The 24,453-nt window shown below is 36.8% G+C and overlaps 1 protein-coding gene across 3 annotated transcripts in view; it reads left to right on the top strand.

The window, feature by feature from the left end:
* The window catches only part of LOC135211116 (uncharacterized), a 366,483-nt gene extending 342,547 nt beyond the window's left edge, over positions 1 to 23,936 (top strand). For all 3 annotated transcript variants that reach the window (XM_064244219.1, XM_064244220.1, XM_064244221.1), the window contains one exon: positions 9,236 to 23,936. In XM_064244219.1, the coding sequence (XP_064100289.1) occupies positions 9,236 to 9,419 (184 nt within the window). In that variant the 3' untranslated portion in view covers positions 9,420 to 23,936. The remainder of the gene's footprint in view (positions 1 to 9,235) is intronic.
* Positions 23,937 to 24,453: the final 517 nt, after the last annotated feature.

Consider the following 24,453-nt stretch of genomic DNA (forward strand, 5'->3'; position numbering starts at 1 on the left):
GATCCGTCGGGGTCGGAGACCCAATTCCAAAAGCAGAGGATACCAGTTGCTCTTGGGCCAGTTCGGGGCTACTAGAGCTACTTGTCCCTTGAATGTCCTGAGTTTGTTCAGGACTTTCAGTAGAAGATTCACTGGAGGAAAGATGTATATCTTCTTCCACTGATTCCAGTCTATGGCTTAGGCCAGAGGGTCCAGGTTGGGGGCCACATAGCAAGGGAGCTTGTGGTTTGCTTGAGATGCGAATAGATCTACTTGGAGACCCGTAACACTCCGGTGTATCCACTGGAATGACTTGTCGTCCAGGGACCACTGATTCTAGAGGAACTGATCGAGACAGAGCGTCCGCTATCACGTTCCTTACTCCCGCTAAATGAGTGGAGGATAGATGCCTTTTGTACTTGGTTGCTAGAGAGAAAATGGCTATCATGACATGGTTCACATGTTTTGATTTGGATCCTCCCCTGTTGATGCAGTGCACTACTACTGCACTGTCCAAGACCAGCTTTATATGAGAGTTCTTTGCTGGTAGAAGCCTCTTCAGAGTGAGAAATACTGCCATGGCTTCCAATACGTTTATGTGAAGCTGGCGGAACTAAGATGACCACGTTCCTTGAACCTTCTTGAACTGGGAATATCCTCCCCACCCACTTAGAGAGGCGTCTGTGTGGATAACCAATGCCGGAGGGGGAAACTGAAGAGGAACTGACTTGGACAGGTTCTTTGTCTCCGCCCATGGGCGGAGACGATTGCGAAGAATCTGCAGGATTACTGACAACTTGTCTCGAGATTTGACATTTGCTCTTGAGCGCCAAACTCGATTTATGTCTTTCAGTTTCGCTTTTAACAGAACATCTGTTACTGATGCAAACTGGAGTGAACCTAGGATCCTTTCCTGGTTTCTCCTTGACGCTCGTTTGCACTTGAGGAATTGCCTTACTGACTTGGCTATTTCTTTCCTTTTGACCACTGGAATTGACAGATTGTGGGAGGTCAAGTCCCATTGAATGCCGAGCCATTGAAAACAAGACTCCGGAGTGAGTCTGGACTTTGTCCTGTTTATTTGGAACCCCAGATGTTCCAGAAACTGGATTACTTTGTCTGTGGCTCTGAGGCATTCCTCGACGGTTGTCGCCCAAATCAGCCAATCGTCGAGGTACGCTACTACCATTATCCCTTGTGATCTTAGTTGTTGTACTACTGCTTCCGCTATTTTCGTGAATACCCTGGGGCTACATTCAGCCCGAAGGGCATCACTTTGAAAGAGAATGCCTGGTCTCCCAACCTGAAGCCTAGGTATGGGCGGAAGTGTCTCGCGACTGGGATATGATAGTATGCGTCTGTAAGATCGATAGAGGTGGTGACAGCCCCACGGGGAAGTAAGGTCCGCACCTGCGAGATAGTCAGCATTTTGAACTTGTCGCAACGAATGAATAAGTTTAGACGGGACAAGTCTAAGATTATTCTTCTTTTTGATGAGCCTTTCTTTGACACGCTGAATAAGCGTCCTTGAAACTTTAAATGCTTGGCTCTTGACACTACCCCTTTTTAATGCGAAGAAGTCTTCGCTTTCCCTGCTCCGGGATGGTGAGCCGGAGACTTATGGGAAGATGAAGAAGACGACGTCTTCTTAGACAACGTCCTCTCCAGGGTCTTCTGCTCTCTTTGTCCCTTCACCTTGGGGACTACTGAGGCAGTAGGCGTCCTAGCAGGCATCTCTGATCCCGTGAAGCCCTGGAATGAAGTAGAGGAAGGGACAGGTGAAGAAGATCCAGAAGCGTCCAAGGGAAGCCCTTGGGCGCCCAACAAACCTACCTCAACCAATAACTCACCTCCACCTACTGTCATTGGCTCAACGTTGAGGTCCAGTGCCGCGACGTCCGCCGAGATGTCCTGGCCTTCTCCTTCCATCAGGGCCTGCTCCACCTGTTGCTGAATGGTAGAGATCGTCGGAGCTGCCGTGGCGGGGTCGACATACCCAGTCGACTTACCGCCTGGGAAGATGCGGACAGCCATACTCTTGTCCAAGATATATGGCTGCTCCTTTGGCGCGTTCTTGCCGAAGCCACCTACCCAGGCTTTCAAGGTAGCCGACGTGGCGTCCTTGACGGCAGCAGCCTGAAAAAGAGGGTCATTGTAGTCCTTACAACGAAACCCCGAGGATGAATCATTAACATTTGAAGTTTCGAACTATATAGCAATATAAACAAATTTATGTAATAGTATATACCAGGAAAGAAAAATCCCCAACTCCGGTATATACTTACTCCGTCCGACAACTGTTCCACCAGCTTGTAGCAGATGGAGCAGGCTTCATGGTGCCAGACGATCAAGTCCTTATGGCGGACGGCACAGGGAGCATGGGACCTGCAGACCTCGTGCCCGCAGGGGTCCTGGAGGACGGCGTTGCATCCGGCCTCCTGACAGTTGGTAGCCTGTAAATGGATAGATACATAAGTATCAACGTTATACCGGAGTAGCATAAGATTTTTGGGCATAATCCTCCCCTGTAATCCGTGTGGGAGAGTCCATAGGACCTGGTAAACTGGTTGAAATCCCCGGTGTATGCCGGAGAGGGGAAAATAGACAAACCAGATACCTTTCATACACCTATAGTCGAGTTTCAAGGAGGAGTACGACACGCCGGAGAACGAGAGAGGATTACCCTTAAATTAAAACTTAATAAATTAAATTAAATAGTTTGGAGCGTGTAGCTCCGTCGAAAAACCCCTCCGCCAACCGGCGGGGCGCTCGGATAGCAAGCGAGCGTTCCGTCAGCGGACGAAGGGGACTATAATGCATAACGGGGAAAGCATGTAGGACCGACCGATCCCCCTTCCCCTTCAAAAGCTGGCGGAGACAGCTAAAATAGAACGGATAGAGGGGGGGGAAGGGTGAATCGTATAAAAGGAACACCGGAGAAGGACTGATGCGGGCAGAGGGGGTGGCCAACCCCCCCTGAACACACCGGAACTCCCCCGAAGCTCACAGAGAACATGGACGGTCCAGCAGAACTCCCTACTGTCCATAACTCCCGTGACCCCCCTAAAAGGGGGGAGGAGGGGAGTGGTGCTCGGATGGTTGCTATAGCGACCGTGAGCGAGCGAGGACAGACCCCCCCCTCCGTGAGGGAGGAGGGGAAGGGGAATGGGACTAGGGCGACCAGTGGCTCAACACAAACGCAGTAGGACCATGAGGTGATAATGCAACAAAACCTAGCCTAGGTCGAGCTGACCACGTGAGCGAGAGTGGACCAAAAGGCGATAATGCAACAAAACAAGCCTTGGCCAAACTGATCGCCCTTAACATGCAACCCCTAAATGAAAATTACATCGTAATAATAAAGAGAGAAAGGGAAATCACAAGTGAGAGAGAAAGGGAACGTCCAGGAGAAGTAGGCTAATTCCCCGAAGGAAACAAGCGGACTGCTCAGAAGCTGGCCTTAGCCGACACGTAAAACGGAGGGCAACGGCCAGGATGGCTGGACTAGAAGAGACATAATAAATAGTAATCACTCAGAAGCCTAGACACCTAGACAAAGGGACATGCATGCATGAACACTAATCTAAGGCATAGGCAATGGATTTCCGAATAGTACGATGTAAAATAAAAATACTTGGGAACTTGTGTATCACGTGATAGAACCCACATATAAAGGTAAAAATACACTGAATATATACCACAGTATGGGGGACCGAGGAATCTAACCGAACATGAGGCGAGCCGGCGAGGCTGCCATGCGACAGACCAGGTGACTATTATCGAACTTAAAAAACGGTAAAAATAGCTCCTGGCTGACAAAAAACTAGTGTAAAACCTTTCAGGGTACTTAACTTAGCTGCGGCGATAGCTGCAAGTTCCATGGTGAAAATAAATCCAAGGGAAAAGTGCACAAAAAACACAGAGGAAAAATGGCACGTGTTACCAAGTTCGCTAACGAAAAAGGATGGCCACCAGAGGCGCTGCAGTCGGCGTGGTAGGTAGCGTAGTAGTAGTAGTTGCTGACTCCGACTGTGTATCAGCTCTCTCAGGGGGGGAATTTTGATGTAGGAGAATTCTAAATGACAAGAGGTTCGTGGTAGTGGTCTCACTCGCCCCAGCTACATACCGACACTTTTATTTAGGGTGAGCGAGTCAGTTATTCTGACATCCTCCTGATTTTATTTTTTCTCTGGTATAATGTTAGTATCATTTACCTAGAAATAATGAACTTAAGGATTATTTCACGAAGCGACACGAACTGAGCCCAGAAATGTTTTTTTCAAAAAATCACAGCATGCTTAGTTTTCAAGATTAAGAGTTCATTTTGGGCTCCTTTTTTGTCATTGCCTGAAGTTTAGTTTGCAACACTCAGAAATTAAAAAAATATCTATCATATATAAATATTGGGATATATGACAGCGCAAAAAAAAATTTCATATATACGTAGTTGTATACAAATCGCGCTGTGAGCAAAACGGTTAAAGCTAACAAGTTAATTTTTTGTTGTTGTATTATGCACTAAATTGCGATCATTTTGGTATTTAACACATTGTAAAACGATCAAGGCAACACAGAGAAAATATTATCACAACATGATGCATGAATTCGTAACTCATGGACGTAAAAAAAAGCCGTTTTCAAAACTTCACCACAAATCGAAATATAGTGCTAGAGCCTTCCCGTTTGTTGCAAAATGAAGGTAATTGATTGAATATTACTAGACTGTAAGTGTTGTAGCTTACAATTGCAGTTTTCTACCATTTCGGTCGAGTTAAAGTTGATCGAAGGATGAATTTTTTCTATTTATCATTATTTATATGAAAATATTTCAAAACTGATTAAAGCTACAACCATGGGTTTTTTGTTGTTGGATTCTACATAAAATTGCACACATTTTTATATATAAAACTTTATGTAACGGCTAATTTAAAATGGTGGAAACATTATGACAATCGGACAAAAAAATTTATGATTTTTCGGAAGAGTTACCGTGTGAACGTAAGGAAAAAGTTTATTTCATAAATTCACCATAAATTGAAATATTGTGCTAGAGACTTCCAATTTGTTTCAAAATAAAGGTAAATGATTGAATATTACTAGAATGTAATAGTTTTAGCTTACAATTGCGTTTTTTTACCATTTCGGTCAAGTCAAAGTTGACCAAATGTTGAAATTTTGGCACTTATCATTATTTATATGAAAATATTTCAAAACTGATAAAAGCTACAACCATGGGTGGTTTACTGTTGTATTCTACATGAAATTGCACATATTTTCATATATAAAACGTTATGCAATGGCTAATTTAAAATGGTGCAAACATTACGACAATCGGACAAAATAATTTCAGATTTTTTTCGGAAGAGTTGCGAGATTTTTCAGACAGATATGTCTCAGTAGACTCATTGTCAACTTTCTGTTTACCCCTTGGTATATCAGAAGTCTGTAATCTGTTCCATCGCATCTGCCCCACTAGCCGCTGCAATGACACAGAATGATTTTCTGCAGACAATTTGAGTTTTGCCTTCTAAAATGTGTCTTTTAATTCGTAAGGTGTTCAGTTATTCTTTATTCACCCTGAATTGGAAATGAGTAACAGAAGACTTCGCGTGTTCCCCTCCTGACCACCTCTGCTTCCAGAGTAAATAGAAAATTCTTCCCTGTTCCATCCCACAAGAAGCAGTTCTTCAGGCAGTAAAATCCCTGTTTGTTTTCAATACTGAAAGACTCTCCACCTTCATTGCAAGCACTGACTTTCTCGCCGAGCAGCAATTAAAAAACAGAATAATTTTCTGTCCTGTAAAACACTAGGGATTAGAGCCGTCTTCATGGGTTGGTGTCATCGACGGGACTTTTTCTATGATCAGAATCATGAGAGTTCACTTCTCTCCCATCCAACTGTGAAGACATAGGTCCACATTCCCCCTAGTCATTCTCTAAGGAGTACTGTTTCTCATTGGTTGAGATTCAACTAATGATGAAAAACTTCTGTCTTGCCATCACAGGGACCTCGGTCTCTAGAGGGCATTTGACTCTCATTTAATGTCCACATGCCTTGTGAGAATCATCATCTCATCTCTCAACATCATTGGCAAACAAGATGGACGATTTGCATGGTTTGTTCTCAACACCACCCTTCAAAAGGCGGGTGTCATGTCGTGACAACGTCTCAGATGCACAATCATTCGGCATCTGTTGATGAGTCCAAAAACTTCATGATATCCTGTGCTTAGGACTTTGTAATGGTTGATCCAGATCAGTCATTACTTTATCCTGTTGGTGTGTTGCTGTACCGAAGAAGGATCGACACCCTTCATTGAGTGTTGATACCTTTATCCACTGCTGACTTCCATGCAGAAGTGTTTAATGACACGTCTTCTTACATATCTTTCGAGATCATGGATAACTTCTCTGCAGTTGGATGTGTCCACTGTTCGCTCTCTCAGAGACCGAGCAGTGCCAGTGGCTGGGTACTTTTCATTACTCCAAAGAATATGGTGGACTGGAAGATAGATGCAGTCTCATTACGACACCATTTATATCTTTCTTCCTTCTGGTCTGCCCACACAGGTCCTTGGAACCTCTTTTCCTTGGACTGGTGGTGGATGCTCACAAGTTGTGTTTGCTTACCCAGCTCCTTCAAGAGGACAAGTTGCATCTTGCTTATGGTGTGCGGTTCTAGAGGTAAGAAGGATGCGAGAGTGACTGGCCTCTCCACTTTTCTCTCCTCTTCCTTCAGGTTAAGGATAGGACTCGAACTTACATTTGTTGGTTTGGTGATTGATGCGGTAAGCTTGCACATTGAGTTTCTTTTCTATTTTTCTTATCAGAATCATAGAAGCAATCCTGCTTCTTCCTCTAGCAAGTGGAGGAAGGAGACTGGCAATAATGCAAACCCTTCCCAGAACTTTGCATAAATGCCTCTGACTCGTAAATATTCTTCCCAGCCCTTTTTTTGGATGACTCATGATTCCTTGCTCATTTCAGAAAGGGCCATAGGTCTGACTCTTGATCATGCAGTTCCTATATTCTGATCATGTTGTCAGAGGCAAGGCACTCCTCCTCGCTCTTATGACCAGAAAGAATAGTCCAGGGGTCCAGAACTCCAGTCAGTTCTAGAGGCTAACTCACATTCCTCCCACCAATCAGTGGGTCTTACTTATGTAAAGGACTGAGGGTTTGTATATCGTGTAGGAACAAATAAATTTTTTAAACTAAATTTTTTTTTCCTAACTATACAAACCTAAGGTCCTTTACACTTATGCCACCCCTCAATCTGAAACCTGGGCTCAAATGCAAAGTGGAGTGTTAACATCCAGGCAGGTAGGCCTACCCGCCTACCAGACAGTAGTTACTGCCTAACCACCTTGTTCAAGAAATTAATAGTTTTATTCCGGCCTATGCTGAAAGTAAATCCTTAAGTAAAGGACCTCAGGTTTGTATAGTTAGGAAAAATACAATTTACTTTTTTAAAAATTGTGATTTTTTTTCATAAATGTTTTTGTATGTAATCACCAAAATACTAACTTGATGTAACAAATCTAGCTTTCTGTTTGGAAGTACGTACGTGTTCCGTCATTCTAAACTACTCATGTATTTTAGATATGCTCTATACAATACTAGTACAATCCTAAAATACATACTACCTGTACAGTAATACAATTTCAAAATCATCTTGCTACACCAGAAAATATCAATACAGTATGCATAAAATGTAGGCACAGAACGATGCACAGTTATGTAGGCCAAAGAAAATGTGCGTCTGAATGGTAGGGATACTTAAGAATAACAGTTGTTGGCTGGCACATAATTTTGCAACATGAATTTGGTGTGATATTAGTGTATTTTGGGATGAGATTTTGAGGTATTTTTTTGTTTGAAGTATTAAGTTTGGCAGTGAACAGATAAAATAGGCAGTTATGTATAGGTGTTTTAGGTGTGTATATAGCCAACTTAGTAACAACAGTAGGAGAGGACTCTAATGTAAGGTTACTTTGGGATGATGTTTCGGGGTGTATTTTTATTTGAAATTATATTAAATTGTTTTAGTATGATAATTTAGGGTATATTTTTATTTTAACTATCGAATTAATCAGTGAAATGTTAAAATAGGCTATTATAAGCATTTTAGTTTAAGGGGTACTGGGTATTTGGCAATTGTAAGCCAGTTATAATCATTTTTAGAGGAGATTTTTGCATTTCCGGGTTTTTTGCATTTCCACGGCAGGGTCTGGAACCTATTCCTGCGTAGGAGTAGGGGCTATTGAAGCAGTCATATTTTCATTTTAAAGTACATGGGGTAACAACCGTACTGTACAGTACCTTAATGTTGAATATGCATTGAAAAACAATTTGATTGATAGTTTGCTGTGTTTACATTAATATTAATATTTGAAAATTAGTAAATTATTTATCATAAAAAATGTATTTAGTCATGAAAATACAGTAATTAATGAATATTTCTCTACAAAAGTATGTGCAGGTTAGCATTTGTTTGGGAAATAATTTGGGGAAAAGTTCCACAGAAAAATCCGCAAATAAGTGAAGTCGCGAATCCTGAACCGTGAATAAGCGGGAGTTGAACAGATGTGCATAGGACTAAATTAATGTATTTAGTACAATACTGCACTACTTTAAATAAAAGTTAATGAAAATACTGTACCAGAGATAGAGAGAGATCAAGAGAGTTAATATCACAGTATACAATGAGCAATCCCCAGGTTACTGAAGGGGTTCTATTCCAGCGGCCTGCTGTACTTGGATACCACCTTAATGCAGAACATTGTAAGGAAAATTTCTAAAAATGAGAGAGAGAGAGAGAGAGCTTTGTACTGGTAATAAACCAGTTTTATTCCCTTCTTATAGTGAGCCAATCCTAATTACGGTGCCTGATTTATGAATATATTTGAAAAAGCACCATATGTATGATTTTGCTGTAGGCTGAGGCAGCTGTAACCTTGGGACTGCCCCTGTATAGTGTACTACTGTATAAACAATTAAAAATGTACTGTGCCATACAGTATGTTTGAAATACTGGCAAGGGGCAGTTATTTGCTTCATGACAAGTTCACCTAATGATCAAGTTGTGGGAGTAGAATTTTGTAATTAAGTCTCTATTCTTGAGGGCTACTAATTTTGTTGATTGGAATCACACATTAGATTATTTTTCTTGTGTACAGTAATATTTTATTTCATAAATATTAAATAATCATTTTTTAATTTGCATGACAATACATCCATTATGTTTTTTCCACAGAGTGACTGAATATGAAAGTGATAACCGAATGAGTATATCAAATTTGGCGATTGTGTTTGGTCCATGCCTGCTTTGGCGCAAGGTAACAACATCCAATGACCTTATGACAGATGTCATGTTGCATAATCGTGTTATTGAAGGACTGCTAACTGATTTTTCAAGAATATTCCATGCAAAGCGGTAATGAAGGTAGGCATGTATATGGTTTGATTAAGTGTATGTAGTGAAAACAATCTTAGGTCAGTGGGTTGATATGCCACACTGTTATTCATGTGACAGTAGAATATCAAAATCAGCAATGATTATACTTCCAAGCAGCTTTGAGGGTAAATAATTTACTTAGAAGCTGGAACATGCAGAGCATAAATTAAAACCCTAAGAGATTTCAGGAGCTCCCAAAACTCTTCTGTAGCAAATCACACATTGACTGCACATGGGCATAGCAATACAATTTTCTTCTGTTGTTCACAGAGAAATTATTTTTAATGGTACATTGTTGGTTATGGTGTCATTTTGAAGCTAGTAATTGTACAGTACTATATTGTATATTCCAAAATGGCAAAAGTGAAAGGTCAAAATAATGAGTTTAATTTAAATTAGGAATATTGCTACAGATGACATGATTTCATTTTTATATTGGAATTTCAAGGTTTGGGTTAATACTTGTTAGTAACCTCAGTTTATGAAATATTAGCTTGGGTTTGAAACCCCTAAAGCATATTTATCAGTAGGTCTTGGCTGTTGCCAGTGCAATGTGGCTCAATCTTTCTTTACAATAGTGTATACAGTATATATAAGTGTCACTTGTTTCTTTGAAAATAATTTAGTATTTTGGAAACTCAAGATTTTTCCTATATTTTACTGTCATTCATGAGAAACTATGCTTTGCTGTTCAGTTATATAGGTACAGCTCTGTAGTAGTCATGTATTGTTACTTGGCAAGGATAGCTGTTGAGTTTCTAAACAGAATTCTATACAACATAATTTCTTTATATGCATTTATAAATGTGTAACTCACTGGAAAGCATTTAGGTGAAGGTATGCTGATACTTATCAGGTATTATTGCTTTTAGTAAGTGGGATTGCTCAGCATCAACTATGCAAAACTATAAATTTTTGGCAAATTTTATTATTCATTCTATCAGTTTTTCTGCTCTATTGATCATCCATTGTGTATAAACTAAAACCATTGCTTATGAAACATATTTTCCCTAAGGTGCTCTTATATTATCATAAAACATTGTTGCCTACAACTCTATTTAGTATTTGTGTAATAGTTATAGTAGTTTATTGTACTTGTGTATAGAATGTTACTATATCCTTTCAGAACCATTTATCTTGGAGAAAAAGACATTGCAAAACTAAGATTTGTATTCTTATGTAATATGTGTATGTTACTATATGTAAATAATCTTCAAGTCTGTACAGTTGTTTTCCAGACACTATACTTTATTATTTCTTTATCAATTCAGTACAGCGTCACTTGGGTCATATTAAGAATAAGAGTATTAGAGTATATTTTATTTTTTTGTCATTCCTTAAATTTATCAGTTCAATGATGTATTAGTTATATGTACATTTAGTTAATTATGTATATTTTGAAAGATAATGTTTACTGTGTTTGTTAACAACCATTTAAAAGTGATGTTTAGCATTTTAGGTCACAGATGACTGATAACACTTAAGTTTTTTAGCCTGTGTATATTTTTTAATTGCATTTGAGCCATACTGTTGTACTATTTATACAGTAGCTACCAGGAACACCTGTGATTATTGTATGAACTATCAAATGTTTTGTACCTTTTGACTGATGTTTTTAAAATTGTGTAATGTAGCTTAGGTTAATGCATGCATGGTAGACTGAACTACTTGCAGCAAAAAAAAATTCAGCAGTATTTTTTCATGTAAATTCATTACTTAAAACTAGCCTAATTTTGGGTCACAAAATCATCTAGGTAATACCAGTTATTCTGGAATGAAGAAGTCATTTAGCACCAGTTTTGCACATATAAAATGCCCAAGTCTCCAGTATTAATCATCATGAGATTTTGTCATTATTTTAGCCATGCACTTAAGAAAAGGCAAGTTAGGGGGGGGGGGGGGGGGGGGGGGGGGGGAACTCTCATTAAAAGAATTTGTGAGCCAGCATTGTAATATTGATGGAAAGCATTTAGTTTCCAAACCCCATGTCAATTGATTGGGCCCTGTAGGCACTGCTTGAAACCACCTGATTGATATAAGTATCGGTATCAATAGCAATGTTTGATGCATAAAACTTAAAATGCAAAAATAACTATAGCTCAGGAGCATTTTTGCTTCAACCATTTTCCAATGGTGCAAGTCTGACCACTTATATCCAATTCCTGAGGACAAGCGTAGAAACTTGTATGATAATATTGGGGAAGTACTTCTGTATCCCTTGAGAAATTGCAATAGCGTACCAGCAAACCGCACAATGTCGCATCACATATACAAATTTGGCTGGATATAAAAGACCTATAGCTTTCCAAGGCTTTTATATAAATTTCCTTGGAAAAATTTGCTGGGTACTCATTAACCTCAAAGTTGTGACAATGACAACTGCCTCAGTGTTATAAAAAAAAATCTTGTTCATGCTGATCCTACTTGATCAAAGTGCAAAAATATGAGCTGTAAATTATGATGACAGTTTCCCTAATGAAAGAAAGACAGCTAAATATGGAATAGTTTTAGTCTAGCTCAAATCCACATTCATTCATGTATTACTCACAGAACAAGTCCAAATTTGTTCTGTGGAGGATATTTTTAGCTACTTTTATAGAAAATTACTTGTCTCAGGAACTACAGAACACATTCCTGGCATGGAAGCTTAGTTTTGTCAGGACCCTTTGGAATCTGCAGCCATGTGGTAAGCAAGTGCAAGTGCTTCACCTACTATTCAGTGTTTCATGTAGAGACCCATCAACTGAAGGTTGACAAATCTTGCTGTATCTGAGGGGAATCAAGGATCCGGACTATTTTTAGCCCAATCATGCCAAATGATGGGAAGGTGTGGGCCTTTCAGTTGGAACTGGAGTAGTGAAAAAGAAAATTGGAAGCATGTAATCAAGCTTGGAAAATGTGGACAACAAATGGTATGAGGATTTACAGAGTCTCTTTTGTACCTTCAGGTACATGGTATCAAGGAGGCTGACCTTGAGCAAAAAAAATGAATGTTCAGGTTACATAGATTTTATTTTTCTAAAAATACTTTATTGTTCATATACAAAACAAAACCTTTGGTCTTAACATAAGGTTACATCTTCTAGCGCCAGCTTGAAAACTGGCGCAGTTAATAGAAATTGTGTACGCAAGGAACTATTGGCAACTGTGCTTGATCATGAGCTATGTGGGAGCTCCCAAAATCCCTTTGGCATCTTGTGATCGTGTCAGTTATTTTCTTACTGCCATTAAGAGAGAACGTGCTTTGCTCTCTTGCCATTTTTAAAGCCAGTCTAGTTTTCTTCCAGCTGATGCTAGAAATTTATCCTAATGTTACAACCTTAGGTTTGTTAGTTGTGAAAAATACTAATTGATTAAAAGATTTGTCATGTTTACATATACGCACAGGAGGTCTGAGCATCCATAACTTTAAACTACATAGAATACATCCCTGTTGAAAAAATTACTGTAGTGTACAGCCAGTCCCCAGTTATCGGCGATCCGGTTTTATGGCATTGTCTAGTGCCGCAAAATTGGCGATTTATGGCACCATAACGGGCCCGAGTTCCGGTTATTGGCAACTTAAAGGCACCAATAGTAGAGTTATGATGCCATAATATACCTAACAGAGTTGTCATAAGTGTGCTTATGGCACTGATAACCTGTTATTGGCGCCATAACTGAGTTTCGGTTTATGGCAGTTTTCACTAATCGGCACACCCCCGGGAACGGAACCCCCACCGATAACCAGGATCTGCTTGTATAGTATAGTGCTACATTGGTCCCCCCATATTCATAGGGCATACATACCAGATACCCCTGCAAATAGTTGGAACCCCTATAAAAATGCTTTGAATGGCGTATTTTGTTAGTTAAAACTCAAGAAAAATCCGCTAAACATTTTTATACTTGGTTTTATACTTCATCTGGCAGTGGCCTTGAAAACCAATAGAACAGCTGTTTAAGGGTAACATTTATTTTCATTCCCTTAGTCTTTCACAACAAGATATAAAGTTTTTACATCTCTCTCTTATGCACACATGTAGTTAACATTCACATAACCCCAAATTTTGTTCTTGATATCCCCGTCTTTATGGTTATGATAAGTTAATCAAATTATGATGTTATCTACACTGTCAGTTAAATAACTTTGCAATATACTATGATACTATAGAGAGATGGTGATGATGAAGGATACATACTGTTGTCTTCTGACCAGACAACAGCTGTCTCCAAAATTGGAATCGAGTTTAGATAGAACTGTAGATTAATTGCTATTGTCTCCAAAGAAAATTAATGGCGTATGTGCAAAACACCATAGAATAAAAGTATTTTATTAACTCAGAATATATGTAGGGTGGATAAGTTTTCAAATACATTTGCTGTAATTACACTTTTCTTGTTTACAATGAAAAACTTGGTTAAAAATGTAGACCTATGACATGGGTCACTCCTGTGAGGAAGTTTCAAGGCTATCACCCTGCATACTGGCTACTAGCAGATGCAAGATTGACAGTACATGTTTTCACCTCTGAAGGTTTTAAAACATAAGTTGAAATGCATGAAGGTTTAAACAAGATGTCTGACAATAGTATGTGGTGTCATGGTCCGAGGATGTTAAGGGTTGAGTAGACACACAAAGCTATAAAACAAAACTTTTCTAGTTTTTGATTCCTTTTCATCTTCCAAGGGAACTCCTGAGAAACATTCATGTAGGATTAGCACTTTCTCGTGCAACACATTACTTTCAATAGAAATTTTCATCCTTACCATGTCTCCCAACCAGACATTCCAAGTTTTTTTTTTTATCTTTGAGTGTATTTTATTGTGAATTAAAAATAGTACCATTCTTGCCTTTTGTGGTGCAACACTAAAAGTAGATCATATTTAATTCTCTTAATCTTAAATAGTGTTGATGTTTGATTCATTTTTCCTGTAATGCAGCCCAACTTCCATTAATTGCAGTGCCTTTCAAAATAAAAATATGGTGACTTTATCATTTAAAACTAAGCACCATCCACTACTTTTACCTTGTTTTTTAGGGCACTGTTTGCTTTTTGGGATGCATATTTTCACAAATTAAGGGTGGGAAAAGATCAGAGAATGATTTAATTTGTACTATACTATGTACTCAAATGAATAAATCATGTGACTGTTTGTAAGACTGTGTTGTGCCATTATTCATCTTACCAGCATCAGCTGAGCTTTGTAATGTATATGCTGTAAATTAAAATTTTTGTTTTTGAAATTTCCTTTGGTTTTCTTTTGTTTATTACTTATTTTAGAGTATGGTTGTTCAGTGCCACTCAAAATAAAACTGCTGTTAAGGTGAGTTCACTGTAATGCTGTTAATACTGTTGCAAATTGTATCTGAATCACAGAATACTAGCAAAAGATAATTGGTAGTCATAAGATAATGGGCAATAAGGCAATAATGTACCCCTCTACATCTAAATGAAATGTAGGCTAATCAATACAGTGCATATGCTAAAGGAGAAGAATTCAAAGACAAAAAAAAAAATTTGTATGGAGAAAAATAACTGAAGTGGACACATGTAAGCCAATGATGATCACTGCTAGGGACCTACATGTGCTATGATGTTATGCATTTTCTTTTATTTCAAAATCATTGGTAATGTTTGGACAAATTTGTGACCATGAAATTGGGGTAACTATAACTACATATTGTAAGTGATGTGAAATAATTGCTATTTGCTTTCAACTCTGTAACTTGTTTTTAGTAGACTTTCCATCTGCACCACCTTAGCTAGGCAGACAAAGATAGAGGCTTTTCTGGATATAAGGATTTTGCTAGTTCTCAGTAAATCATATCATTTATGGTAGAAAATGTACTTCTGAGTAGTAAACAGAAATGTGTAGGTTGTTTAACTGTTATAAAAGTAATTACTTAAGCCTCTTGAGGGATTTCCAAGCTTAGGGGATCTGGTATAACTTGAAGAAATGGTGTCATGTTAAAGGCAATATTTATTTGGTCAGCCCAAGCTTGTGTAGTTTGTTAGCATAAAGGTTTGATGCATTCATTCAGCTTTTTAAAGTTTTGATTTTTGTATTTTTTCTTGCTTCTTGGTTTTTACATAAAACAAACATGCCATCCAAATGAGAGTTGAAATTTTGACTACAGTATATGTATTATATACTTAGTAATGATGATAGTATTAGAATAACAATAAAAAGTATTGGCCCTTCAGTTTATTCTAAGATTCCAGTTGAAAGTCTAAATAATACTTGGAACCACCACTCCTAATAATGAACAAGTAGTAGAGGTTAAGATGTGTGATATAAAGACGATGTTAGTCATAAGTGATCAGTTATCAGAAGAAATTCAACATATTACAAGGAAAGGTTGTCAGAGCCCCGTGCCTTCTTGTTACAGTGTATCTTGGCTCTCCAAAATCAGTTAATTACTAATGAAGCATTTGAAAATACTATATCCTATGCCAATTAAAATTTATTGTATTCATTAATTTTGGTTAGAGACACACCTTGCAATAATTAAACAGCATAAAACATTAAGTCAGCACAAACTATATTGTAAACTTTATGAATTTAAGTTATGATTTTAAGTAACTTTTCTTGTTTAGTAAACATGAACACTTTTCCATCTTTTTCAATGTATGAAATAATGATGCATAACCAGACTTACCATATAGAGAATCTGATTACCATGTAGTATCATAGGCTGCAGCTATTCTCCACAGGTTTAGATTTTTGTGTCTATATTAATTAGAAATATTTTATGCCTGCATGTTGGCGAAGGGCTGAGAGAACGCTGAATAGCTGCTTAAATGATGAAAGCAGTGGTAGTACGTAATAAGTCCTGACGTCTCAATAATATGGGAAGTCTTCCATTTCACCTGTCAGTCAGATGCTGAAATTGAAGGACTTTTTCCAGTGATGTGTGAGTGCCCTTTTGACCACATCTCACCTGACCTTTTCATTTGTGTTACTTTGTTTGCCTTAAAGTTAGTGGTATGTAATTTTTTATTTTCCTTAAATAGTTAGTTGTGTGTATTTTGTTTAGTACATTTTTAGTAGTCATCAGGAGGCAGTTTGTTAAAATGTTAAAGTTGTAGTGTGTTAGGTGGGTGTTTGTGAGCCCTTTTTTTTTTTATTGACCTTTTGAATGTATCTTTATACAGGGTTAAGAGGTGGTCCAGAGGACCAAGCCCCTTGACCCCTGACAGGTCATGTAGGAGGAGCACCTTTGCTTAGGTTATTTTGTATCCTTGTAACTGGAGTCAGTTAGTGGTGAGGTATTTTGTAGTGATCTTCAGTGGGGAAGATGTTGATTTGGAAAAGTTATGGGGAGGATGATAGGAAGATCTGTTACTGGTGTTAGCATTATGTACCTAGTAAACCTTGAGCATTTTTCATCACCAGTACATGAGTTAACTTCCTGCCTTCAAGGTATCTGCGGTGAATAGACATGGTTTTTTAAATTAAATAAAAGTGTATTGGTACCATAGTTCAAGGGCAGCTATTTAACTAACACATTTGTGAGGTTATATATGCAAATCAACTTGAGCTGAAGTTACACATTGCCATCATGATGATTTGCAGTTGGATTGAGTAGCAGTTAACATTTCTCTCAAGTAACAGCTTATCATAGTGAAGAAAAGGTTTGTGATTCTTATGAACACAAAATTTGAGATGCTTTCCTTTATTGATACAGGCTACATGATTTTATAGTTAACGTTCTACCCCAGCCCCTCTTGTTGATGCACATTCAGGTTTTTATAGTGAATTGGGGAATTTGATGTAGTGACAGGGTAAAGGAGGATTCCTGGGTCATTGAGGGGAAGTCATCACTTAACCCTAACTACCACTGCCAGTTATGCGCCTATTTGATCCTTTGTCGACCTTCAGGCTCAAGCAAAAACTGGAGATTCGTTTCTCAGAAACAAGATAATTTAAAGTTGGGTGAATTGCAGTTGTTAGTCATTTTGATTATTGAAGTGTGTTGAGAGGCAGCATGCAGAATTCCATAATTTAACATTCTCGAGATGTGCTGTAATTTACCATAAGGATCAAGTTTCAGTATCTTTCATTTTTACATTAAGTCCTTGTAGTTTGTAGGTTAGATTTTGGCAAGAATGATTAGTGCATTCTTTAAACCCTATGAATTTTTGTTGTATGGAAATTGAATGGAACATTTTTATTAGTAGGGCTAACGATGCTGTTTACATGTTAAAGCACTATATATGAAGTTTATGTTGTCTATGGTCTAACTATCTGAAGATAATGACAATTTTTAACCTGTCAGTTTTTGTTTCCTAATTGTTCTCTACAGAAATATACTTTCCCTTTAAGATTCACCTATGTTCTTTGTCATTTTATGTCTGCCAAGCCTTCAAAATAAGTCTGTTTTCTCTTTCAAGATTTTTTGTTCCATATTGCAGATTAGGGATTGCTATACATGAACTGTTCTCTTCATTCCTGTTGTGTGATTTGTTTTGATTTGCTTTAGCTTCTGAATGTTTTTCAATTTCTCTTTAGGCATATGGATGCAAGACCACAGTAGAGTTTATGATTACAGTACCCTTCTTTCTGACAAGTTTTTGCCCATCTTATGTGAATTAGGCACACTACTTACTTAGTGGTTTGGTTAAACTATTTATTAACGATAATGATAATCCTGTTGGATTCATTACTGTTTCCAAACCCATCATCTTTGTGAAACGAAACTGATTACTATAAAAAAATATATTACGTCTAATGTGGTCTGTAGTGTTACTCATTCTAAAAATTGCAAGCTTCAAATAATATCCCCTCCTCGAAATGATCACACACTTTTGACCCATGAGTATTTGATGAATTCCCACATGATCCAATCCAAGAATGCAGGCAATGTAGAACAACACTTCCAATTAAACATATTTTACTTGAATGTCATGATCATAGGAACAGTAATGGAAACAAATCCAGAAAAAAAAACTTTTATGGGAATCTTCATAATTTTTGCTTTCAGAAAAAAATTGCTTATAAAAGATGACTTACTTTACTATTTCATGAGAAATTTAGGTTAGACTTTTTGGAGAGATAAGAGATTATTATATAATAGTTTAGAATGGTATGTAGTAGTCCTCTACACTATTTACACTGCAAATTCTGCTTTTAGTATCTGTTTACCTTTACTTTCATACTTGTACATGAATTATAGTTTATTGGTTGGTCTGTGTTATTGTCTTAATATTTGGTATTATAGTCAGTAATAGGTTTTATTGCAAGGATGTACTGCCTTGACAGAAAAAGAAGCCTTTCCTATTTTTAATTTTGTTTTAACAGTTGATAACCTCTATTTAGGTTTTACATGATTTATATATACAATAAGATCATACGTTTATATGATAAATATGCTCTGAGGTATTGATTAATATTGCAAAAAATAAGAAATTAAACTACAAATAGCTGTCATATTGATGACAAGATTTTATTGTATTTTAAAATTGTTTAATATTTTGCAAAAATCTGAAGAGCCTTTTGTGTTCAACTCCTATTGTTAGTTAAGGAGGAAGTTTTATTATCAAAATAATATATGTAAATTTTTCTAAAGTTGCACTTGCTCATAAAGATCAGTGAGCTCTAGTTGACTGGAAATTAATACTGGGCTGGTATTTCTTTGTATTTTTCATCCTTTAAACTTCATATGTAACTTATTTATGTAATACTACTTTGTTTATTAGTTTCTTTTTAAATGGAACATTATTGAGTTGAAAAGTTTTGTGTAAAACTTACCCTGCTCTGGGTACTGTGATCAAGGAAGATTCTAGTCATTACATCCGGTTTTGATAAATCTTGTATTGGAATATGATGGCTCCATTCAGTGAAAAAAGTTTGTATCCAACATGAGTGTATAATTTGAGAAGTAGGTTTTATGCCTCTCAAAAGAATTTTTAGATACATTGGCACCTCAACTTATGAGACTTTTCTGGGGTCTGACTATCAGATATGTGATAAGTGAAGCTCCAGTAGTGTTACCTGCATGATACCTGAAAGCCAATATACCTAGCCTATAAATAAATAATTATTCATTGTTAATCCACGCGAGGGAACATATGAAAAGAAATGATATAACATTCAGTACAGTCCAACTCATTCATCCTCCACCAGACCTTGAGTACTATACAGTAATTCCATATAATATCTAGGCTTACCTAAGTTGTAGTTTATATACTTAATGATTTATAACCAGAGATCTGTAGGCAAAATGCATTAGTATTTCTAAAAAGCATCGTAGCAAAAACACCCTCATCGAACTATAGCTGAGATATTTTACCTATGTGGGCTTACAAATGTAAGATACTTTACGGTAAAACCTTGCTAATCCAAACTAACTTGAGTATATTTTGTTTGGATTTTCTGGTTGTATGTCTTAACTGAATTTATTTCACATTGGTTACCCTAGGGTGTCTAATCTTAACCGATTTATTTCATATAAGCAATCGAATTAAAATGCCATACTAGAATTCACTAGAGTGATACTGAAACATACACAGTACATTAGTATGTGCTAGATGTGCTTAGTATTTTTGTTTCAACGAAATAATGTGTCCACTAATTTAACCTGACCTAAGTTTGCTGTAAACAGGTAATAATCATACCTAGTGTTGTTAAAACCATTATAGTTTTACTATGTAGAATCAAATATAATTACTAATTACCCGTAATATTTTTCATAGGGAGCTCTTATTATTTATTGCATTTATATTTTTATAGTATTTTAGTTTTTAATGATTTTTTATTAATTGGTTCATATATGGCAATTAATATAGTACGTTTAAATTTTGATTAATTGCTGTAAATTGTGTGCTGTTCATTATCATAATATTTGAGTATGTTGCCTGACAGTACTTCCATTTTCTCATAAGAATTATGTGCAATAGGATCAGCAACTAACATGATTTGAGGTAATACCATAGAAAATGATGATGTTTAATGACTGGGAGGTGTTGTAGAAACCCCTCAAAATTATAAATCCATAAAATACTGGAGCACAACAAATAAAATTTGTACTTCATAAATTATACAAACATGGTTAAAATGTAGAATTATGTTGCCCATGTAGCCGCTAATGGAAACAAAGATGCCAGTAAAGCAACCAGAACTGCAAGTATGCTATGACAAGATCACATAGAGATTCCTATGAGTGATTATGTAACATCACTGAAACCCATTATGTAATAAATAAATTATAAAATATTATGCATGGAACAATGGACATGATAGTAAAAAATAAAAAATAAACCAAGCTTAGTGTTGAAAATGGAATTCATCCTGTCAGAAGGACACACATATAAATCATTTTTACACACCTTAGAATTTTTCTCTTCTTTGACCCATATATATTTGGCAAACAGCCCACTTGATCTGATCCCTTCATATACAGAGTAACACTAACAGCTGAACATTTGTGTGTGTACCAAATATAATTGACAACAAATGAATCTTGGTAGATCCTCTATCAGTTTTAATGAACAGCAATGTAATTATGAACATGTATTAATGCATGATAATTACATGTCATAGAAATTCTTTGTCATAGTAGATAAAAATAAGCCCCTCAGGAAAGCCCTATGAGAATTAAGAATTTTAACGAAGTTCTTTGGTTAAAGTATTTACTATTAAGAACAATAACAACAGTAGTAATCCACAGTAATTCTATCAGTTAGGTAACGATATAGTGTACAGTTAGGTCTTGTGTGGTGGTTGTAACTTAGATATTTCAGCTAAGCCAAGGATATTTCAGCTTAAGCCAGATTAGGCAAATTTTATTGGTAATGAAGAATATGGTAATGTTTCAGACTTTGATTTCTTGAAATGGTGGCGGAGACAGTGAAGGTGATGGGGTGAGAAGAATATTAGAGGGACTAGACTTTTGGGAGAATACAATTGATAACTGTTAAGGCCTCTTAATGCTGAGGATTCTCAAGGGTGACTTTTTGGCCAGAAAATGTCGGGGTCCATCTTTTATAACCAAACTTGAATCTGACACTTTGCAATATGAAAGTCTGTTAATGGCTAGTGAATTATAGGGCTTCCTGGGTTAATGGAGCAATATACCCAAGAAATGTATCGAGCAATTCAGTTAACTCAGAATGTGCCCTGAATGAGGGTAATTTTGTTGAATATTTTGGTGGCTTGCAAACACCATAGGTCATGGGCTCTATCAAGGAAATGGTATTTTATGGCAGAATAATGCACATAATTGTACCTTCCTTCAAAATTAGCTCTTCCTGAAAGGAGTGTGCAGCTCAGTTATCCATCAGGATGATGACCCTGGCATGGTCCAAATGGATTTTCTTTACTTTTATGGTTGTGGCTTATCTCCCTGAATTAGTAATATACCTTGTGAGGCATGCCTTATTAAGATATGATAATGGGCCATCTTTATGCTCCATTACCGCCTAGCAGTACCAACAATGCAAGGATGAGACAGTGAGAGCCACTGACATTAGCACAACAGTGTCAGAATATTCTGTCTCAGTTTGTTTCATTTCATGAAAACCAGTTCCTGACGGCACTTGTGTGCTCTATCTAGGGACATCCAAAACAGTCCATCTTCATATCAGATCCAACAGTTTCTGATGGAAGGCACATATTGTTTCAGTTGGTTCCTCTAATCTCTTCAATGCTCTGTAATCTGTGGTGGTTACAGAAATATAAAATTTAGTTCCATGTTCTAGAGTGTGTGTGTGTCAAGAACAGGAGTCCGGATGTTCAAGATAAAATTACTTTCTAAAAGGAGAAAAAATTGTGTATTGCTTTTATAGCATGATTAACACTGACAGTGTTTCAATGTGCACATAGTATTTCTTAGCCCACATGGTGAACAAGGAGTGCATTCATTTTTAAAGAAAACATTGACGTAATTTCTGAAGAATGATTAATACCTTTTTAACTATTCCGTAGAATGCACTATAAGTGAAATTGGTACACTTTTGTTCTGAAATCTTGGATTTTCTGAACATGGGCTTATAAGATGAACAAGAAGGACAGGGTTATTTGTAATGAAAAAGTATTTTTAAATGCTTATTTAATAATCAGTCCATTTAATATAAATGTATTGTGTTTTAAAGCATTTAACCTAAGAGTTAATCACTAAACTTAATTGCAAAATCACAGATATACAAAAATCATATGAAATAAGCGCAAGCTCTTTACTGTGGAGAGAGTACAAAAGGATTGAGTTGGAAAAGTCACATGGCTTGGAGCATGATAGGTCTGTTGCAGTGGTAAAAAGATCCCATTCTTACAGGTTGAGATAGGCAACCATCAGCCCTGTTTGTTCCAGTATCTGCTGAGTCATGTGCTCACTTTATCATTTTGTTTGGTTTTAACTAACTTCTGTGGTTGGACTTCTGATATGCATAAGCAACAAGATTCAATACTACATTCAAGTCCAATAAGTTGAGGTGCTATTTTTAGAAAATGTTAAAGCTGTTTAAAAGATTTTCCAGCTTTTGCTAGCTGACTGATTCTTTGAAGTGGCAGTCATTCTTGAGGAAAAAATCCAAACAGTCATGTAAATTACTTAGTTGAGCTAAGTTATGTATGTTCAGATAAGGATGCATTGGAAATCTTGGATTGTTTTCAAAATGGAATACCTTAAACTTTTTAACACATTTTAGTTTTGAACTTGTACAAATTACCTCTTAATGTTCACAGATAGTTGCTGTGGTGTTTTATTGTAGAAAACATTTTGTTGAAATTTATGTGGATGTTGATGATGTAGTTATACTATTATATAAAAAAGTGGTAGTTATTTGAAATAGTAAATTGCAAGGTACTTGTAGAATGTGTCAATAGAAAGTGTTATGGTAGCATTTTGTGGTTAACAGAGCATATGTATGATAAAAAGTGAGGTAGTTAATCCTTACTCTGTAATTTTTATAAATTTTTCTTCATAACTTATACTTTTGCAACATTCCTGTAAGAGGAACTTTGTGTCATCATTCCACGTTCATTCCAGTTTTCTGTGTATACTGTAGTTCATCAGCTTTCTATTACTGCTTTCTAAAGTTTGTCATTCATGTCTAAGTACATCTGATTTAATGATGGTGAAATTGCTGAACAAATATTTGGTTTATGTACTTGTCCCATGTATTATTTATTTTTGGTTATTAAAGTCTGAACTTGTGACTTTAATGCCCGTGTTCAGATTCTTTTTTATGCAGTTAAAATATTTTTAGTTTAATTTTTCATCAAGGTTAGCATCAAAATCATGTTTATAACCCCATGTTTGTTGTGACCAGGACAAATATGAGATGTTTCTAATAGAGAGAGAGCAACCCTTGAATATCCAGTTTTTGTAAATAGTGTATCAGAATTCTAGCCACACCACATTAAGACTGGGCAGTGTTGGTGTGAATCAATTCTATGGTGATACTTAGTATTTCATGGTGATACTTAGTACATGCTTAAGACTGTGATTATGAATGTTTTTTGTTAGTGGCCTGTTTATTCTCAAGGTATGAAACTTGTAAATAAACTTTTCAATGTTTATGAAGTCTCATTCATCATAGTATAATTGTTCATTGTTATTAGAAATCCTGGGAAACATTACATTTTTAGAAGAGCTGTATGCATGAATACCAGTTATTTGGGTTATTCTGTAGACATGCCTTCAGGTGCTGTCACTAGAAATATTGCGCTTGTTGGCTCAGCCCCTAGAATGGCAGTTGTGCATTGCTGGCACTGTACTAGCACCTACTAATTCTGCCTCCACAGGAGATTAAAGATCCTCCTGAAATTGTGGCATACCAAATATATCCATTTTGCTGAAGACAAATGAGGTCATACTGATGTTCCTGTTTAGGTATATGTAAATTGTGAGTTACCTTTCACAGTACAGTTTAGCCAATGAAACTATTAAAGGTTCTCTATTGTGTTCCTTTCGCTCCAGTTTTCATTTCCTTTTGTCTTTTACTTCGCTATCCCTAGATCCTTGGCCTTTTGTTCTCATTGGGCCCTTAGAGGATGGTAGCACTTCAAAACCTTGAAACCTTTGCACATAGCTA

The sequence above is a fragment of the Macrobrachium nipponense genome, chromosome 4 (genome assembly GCF_015104395.2).
Source record: "Macrobrachium nipponense isolate FS-2020 chromosome 4, ASM1510439v2, whole genome shotgun sequence".
Classification (NCBI taxonomy): domain Eukaryota; kingdom Metazoa; phylum Arthropoda; class Malacostraca; order Decapoda; family Palaemonidae; genus Macrobrachium; species Macrobrachium nipponense.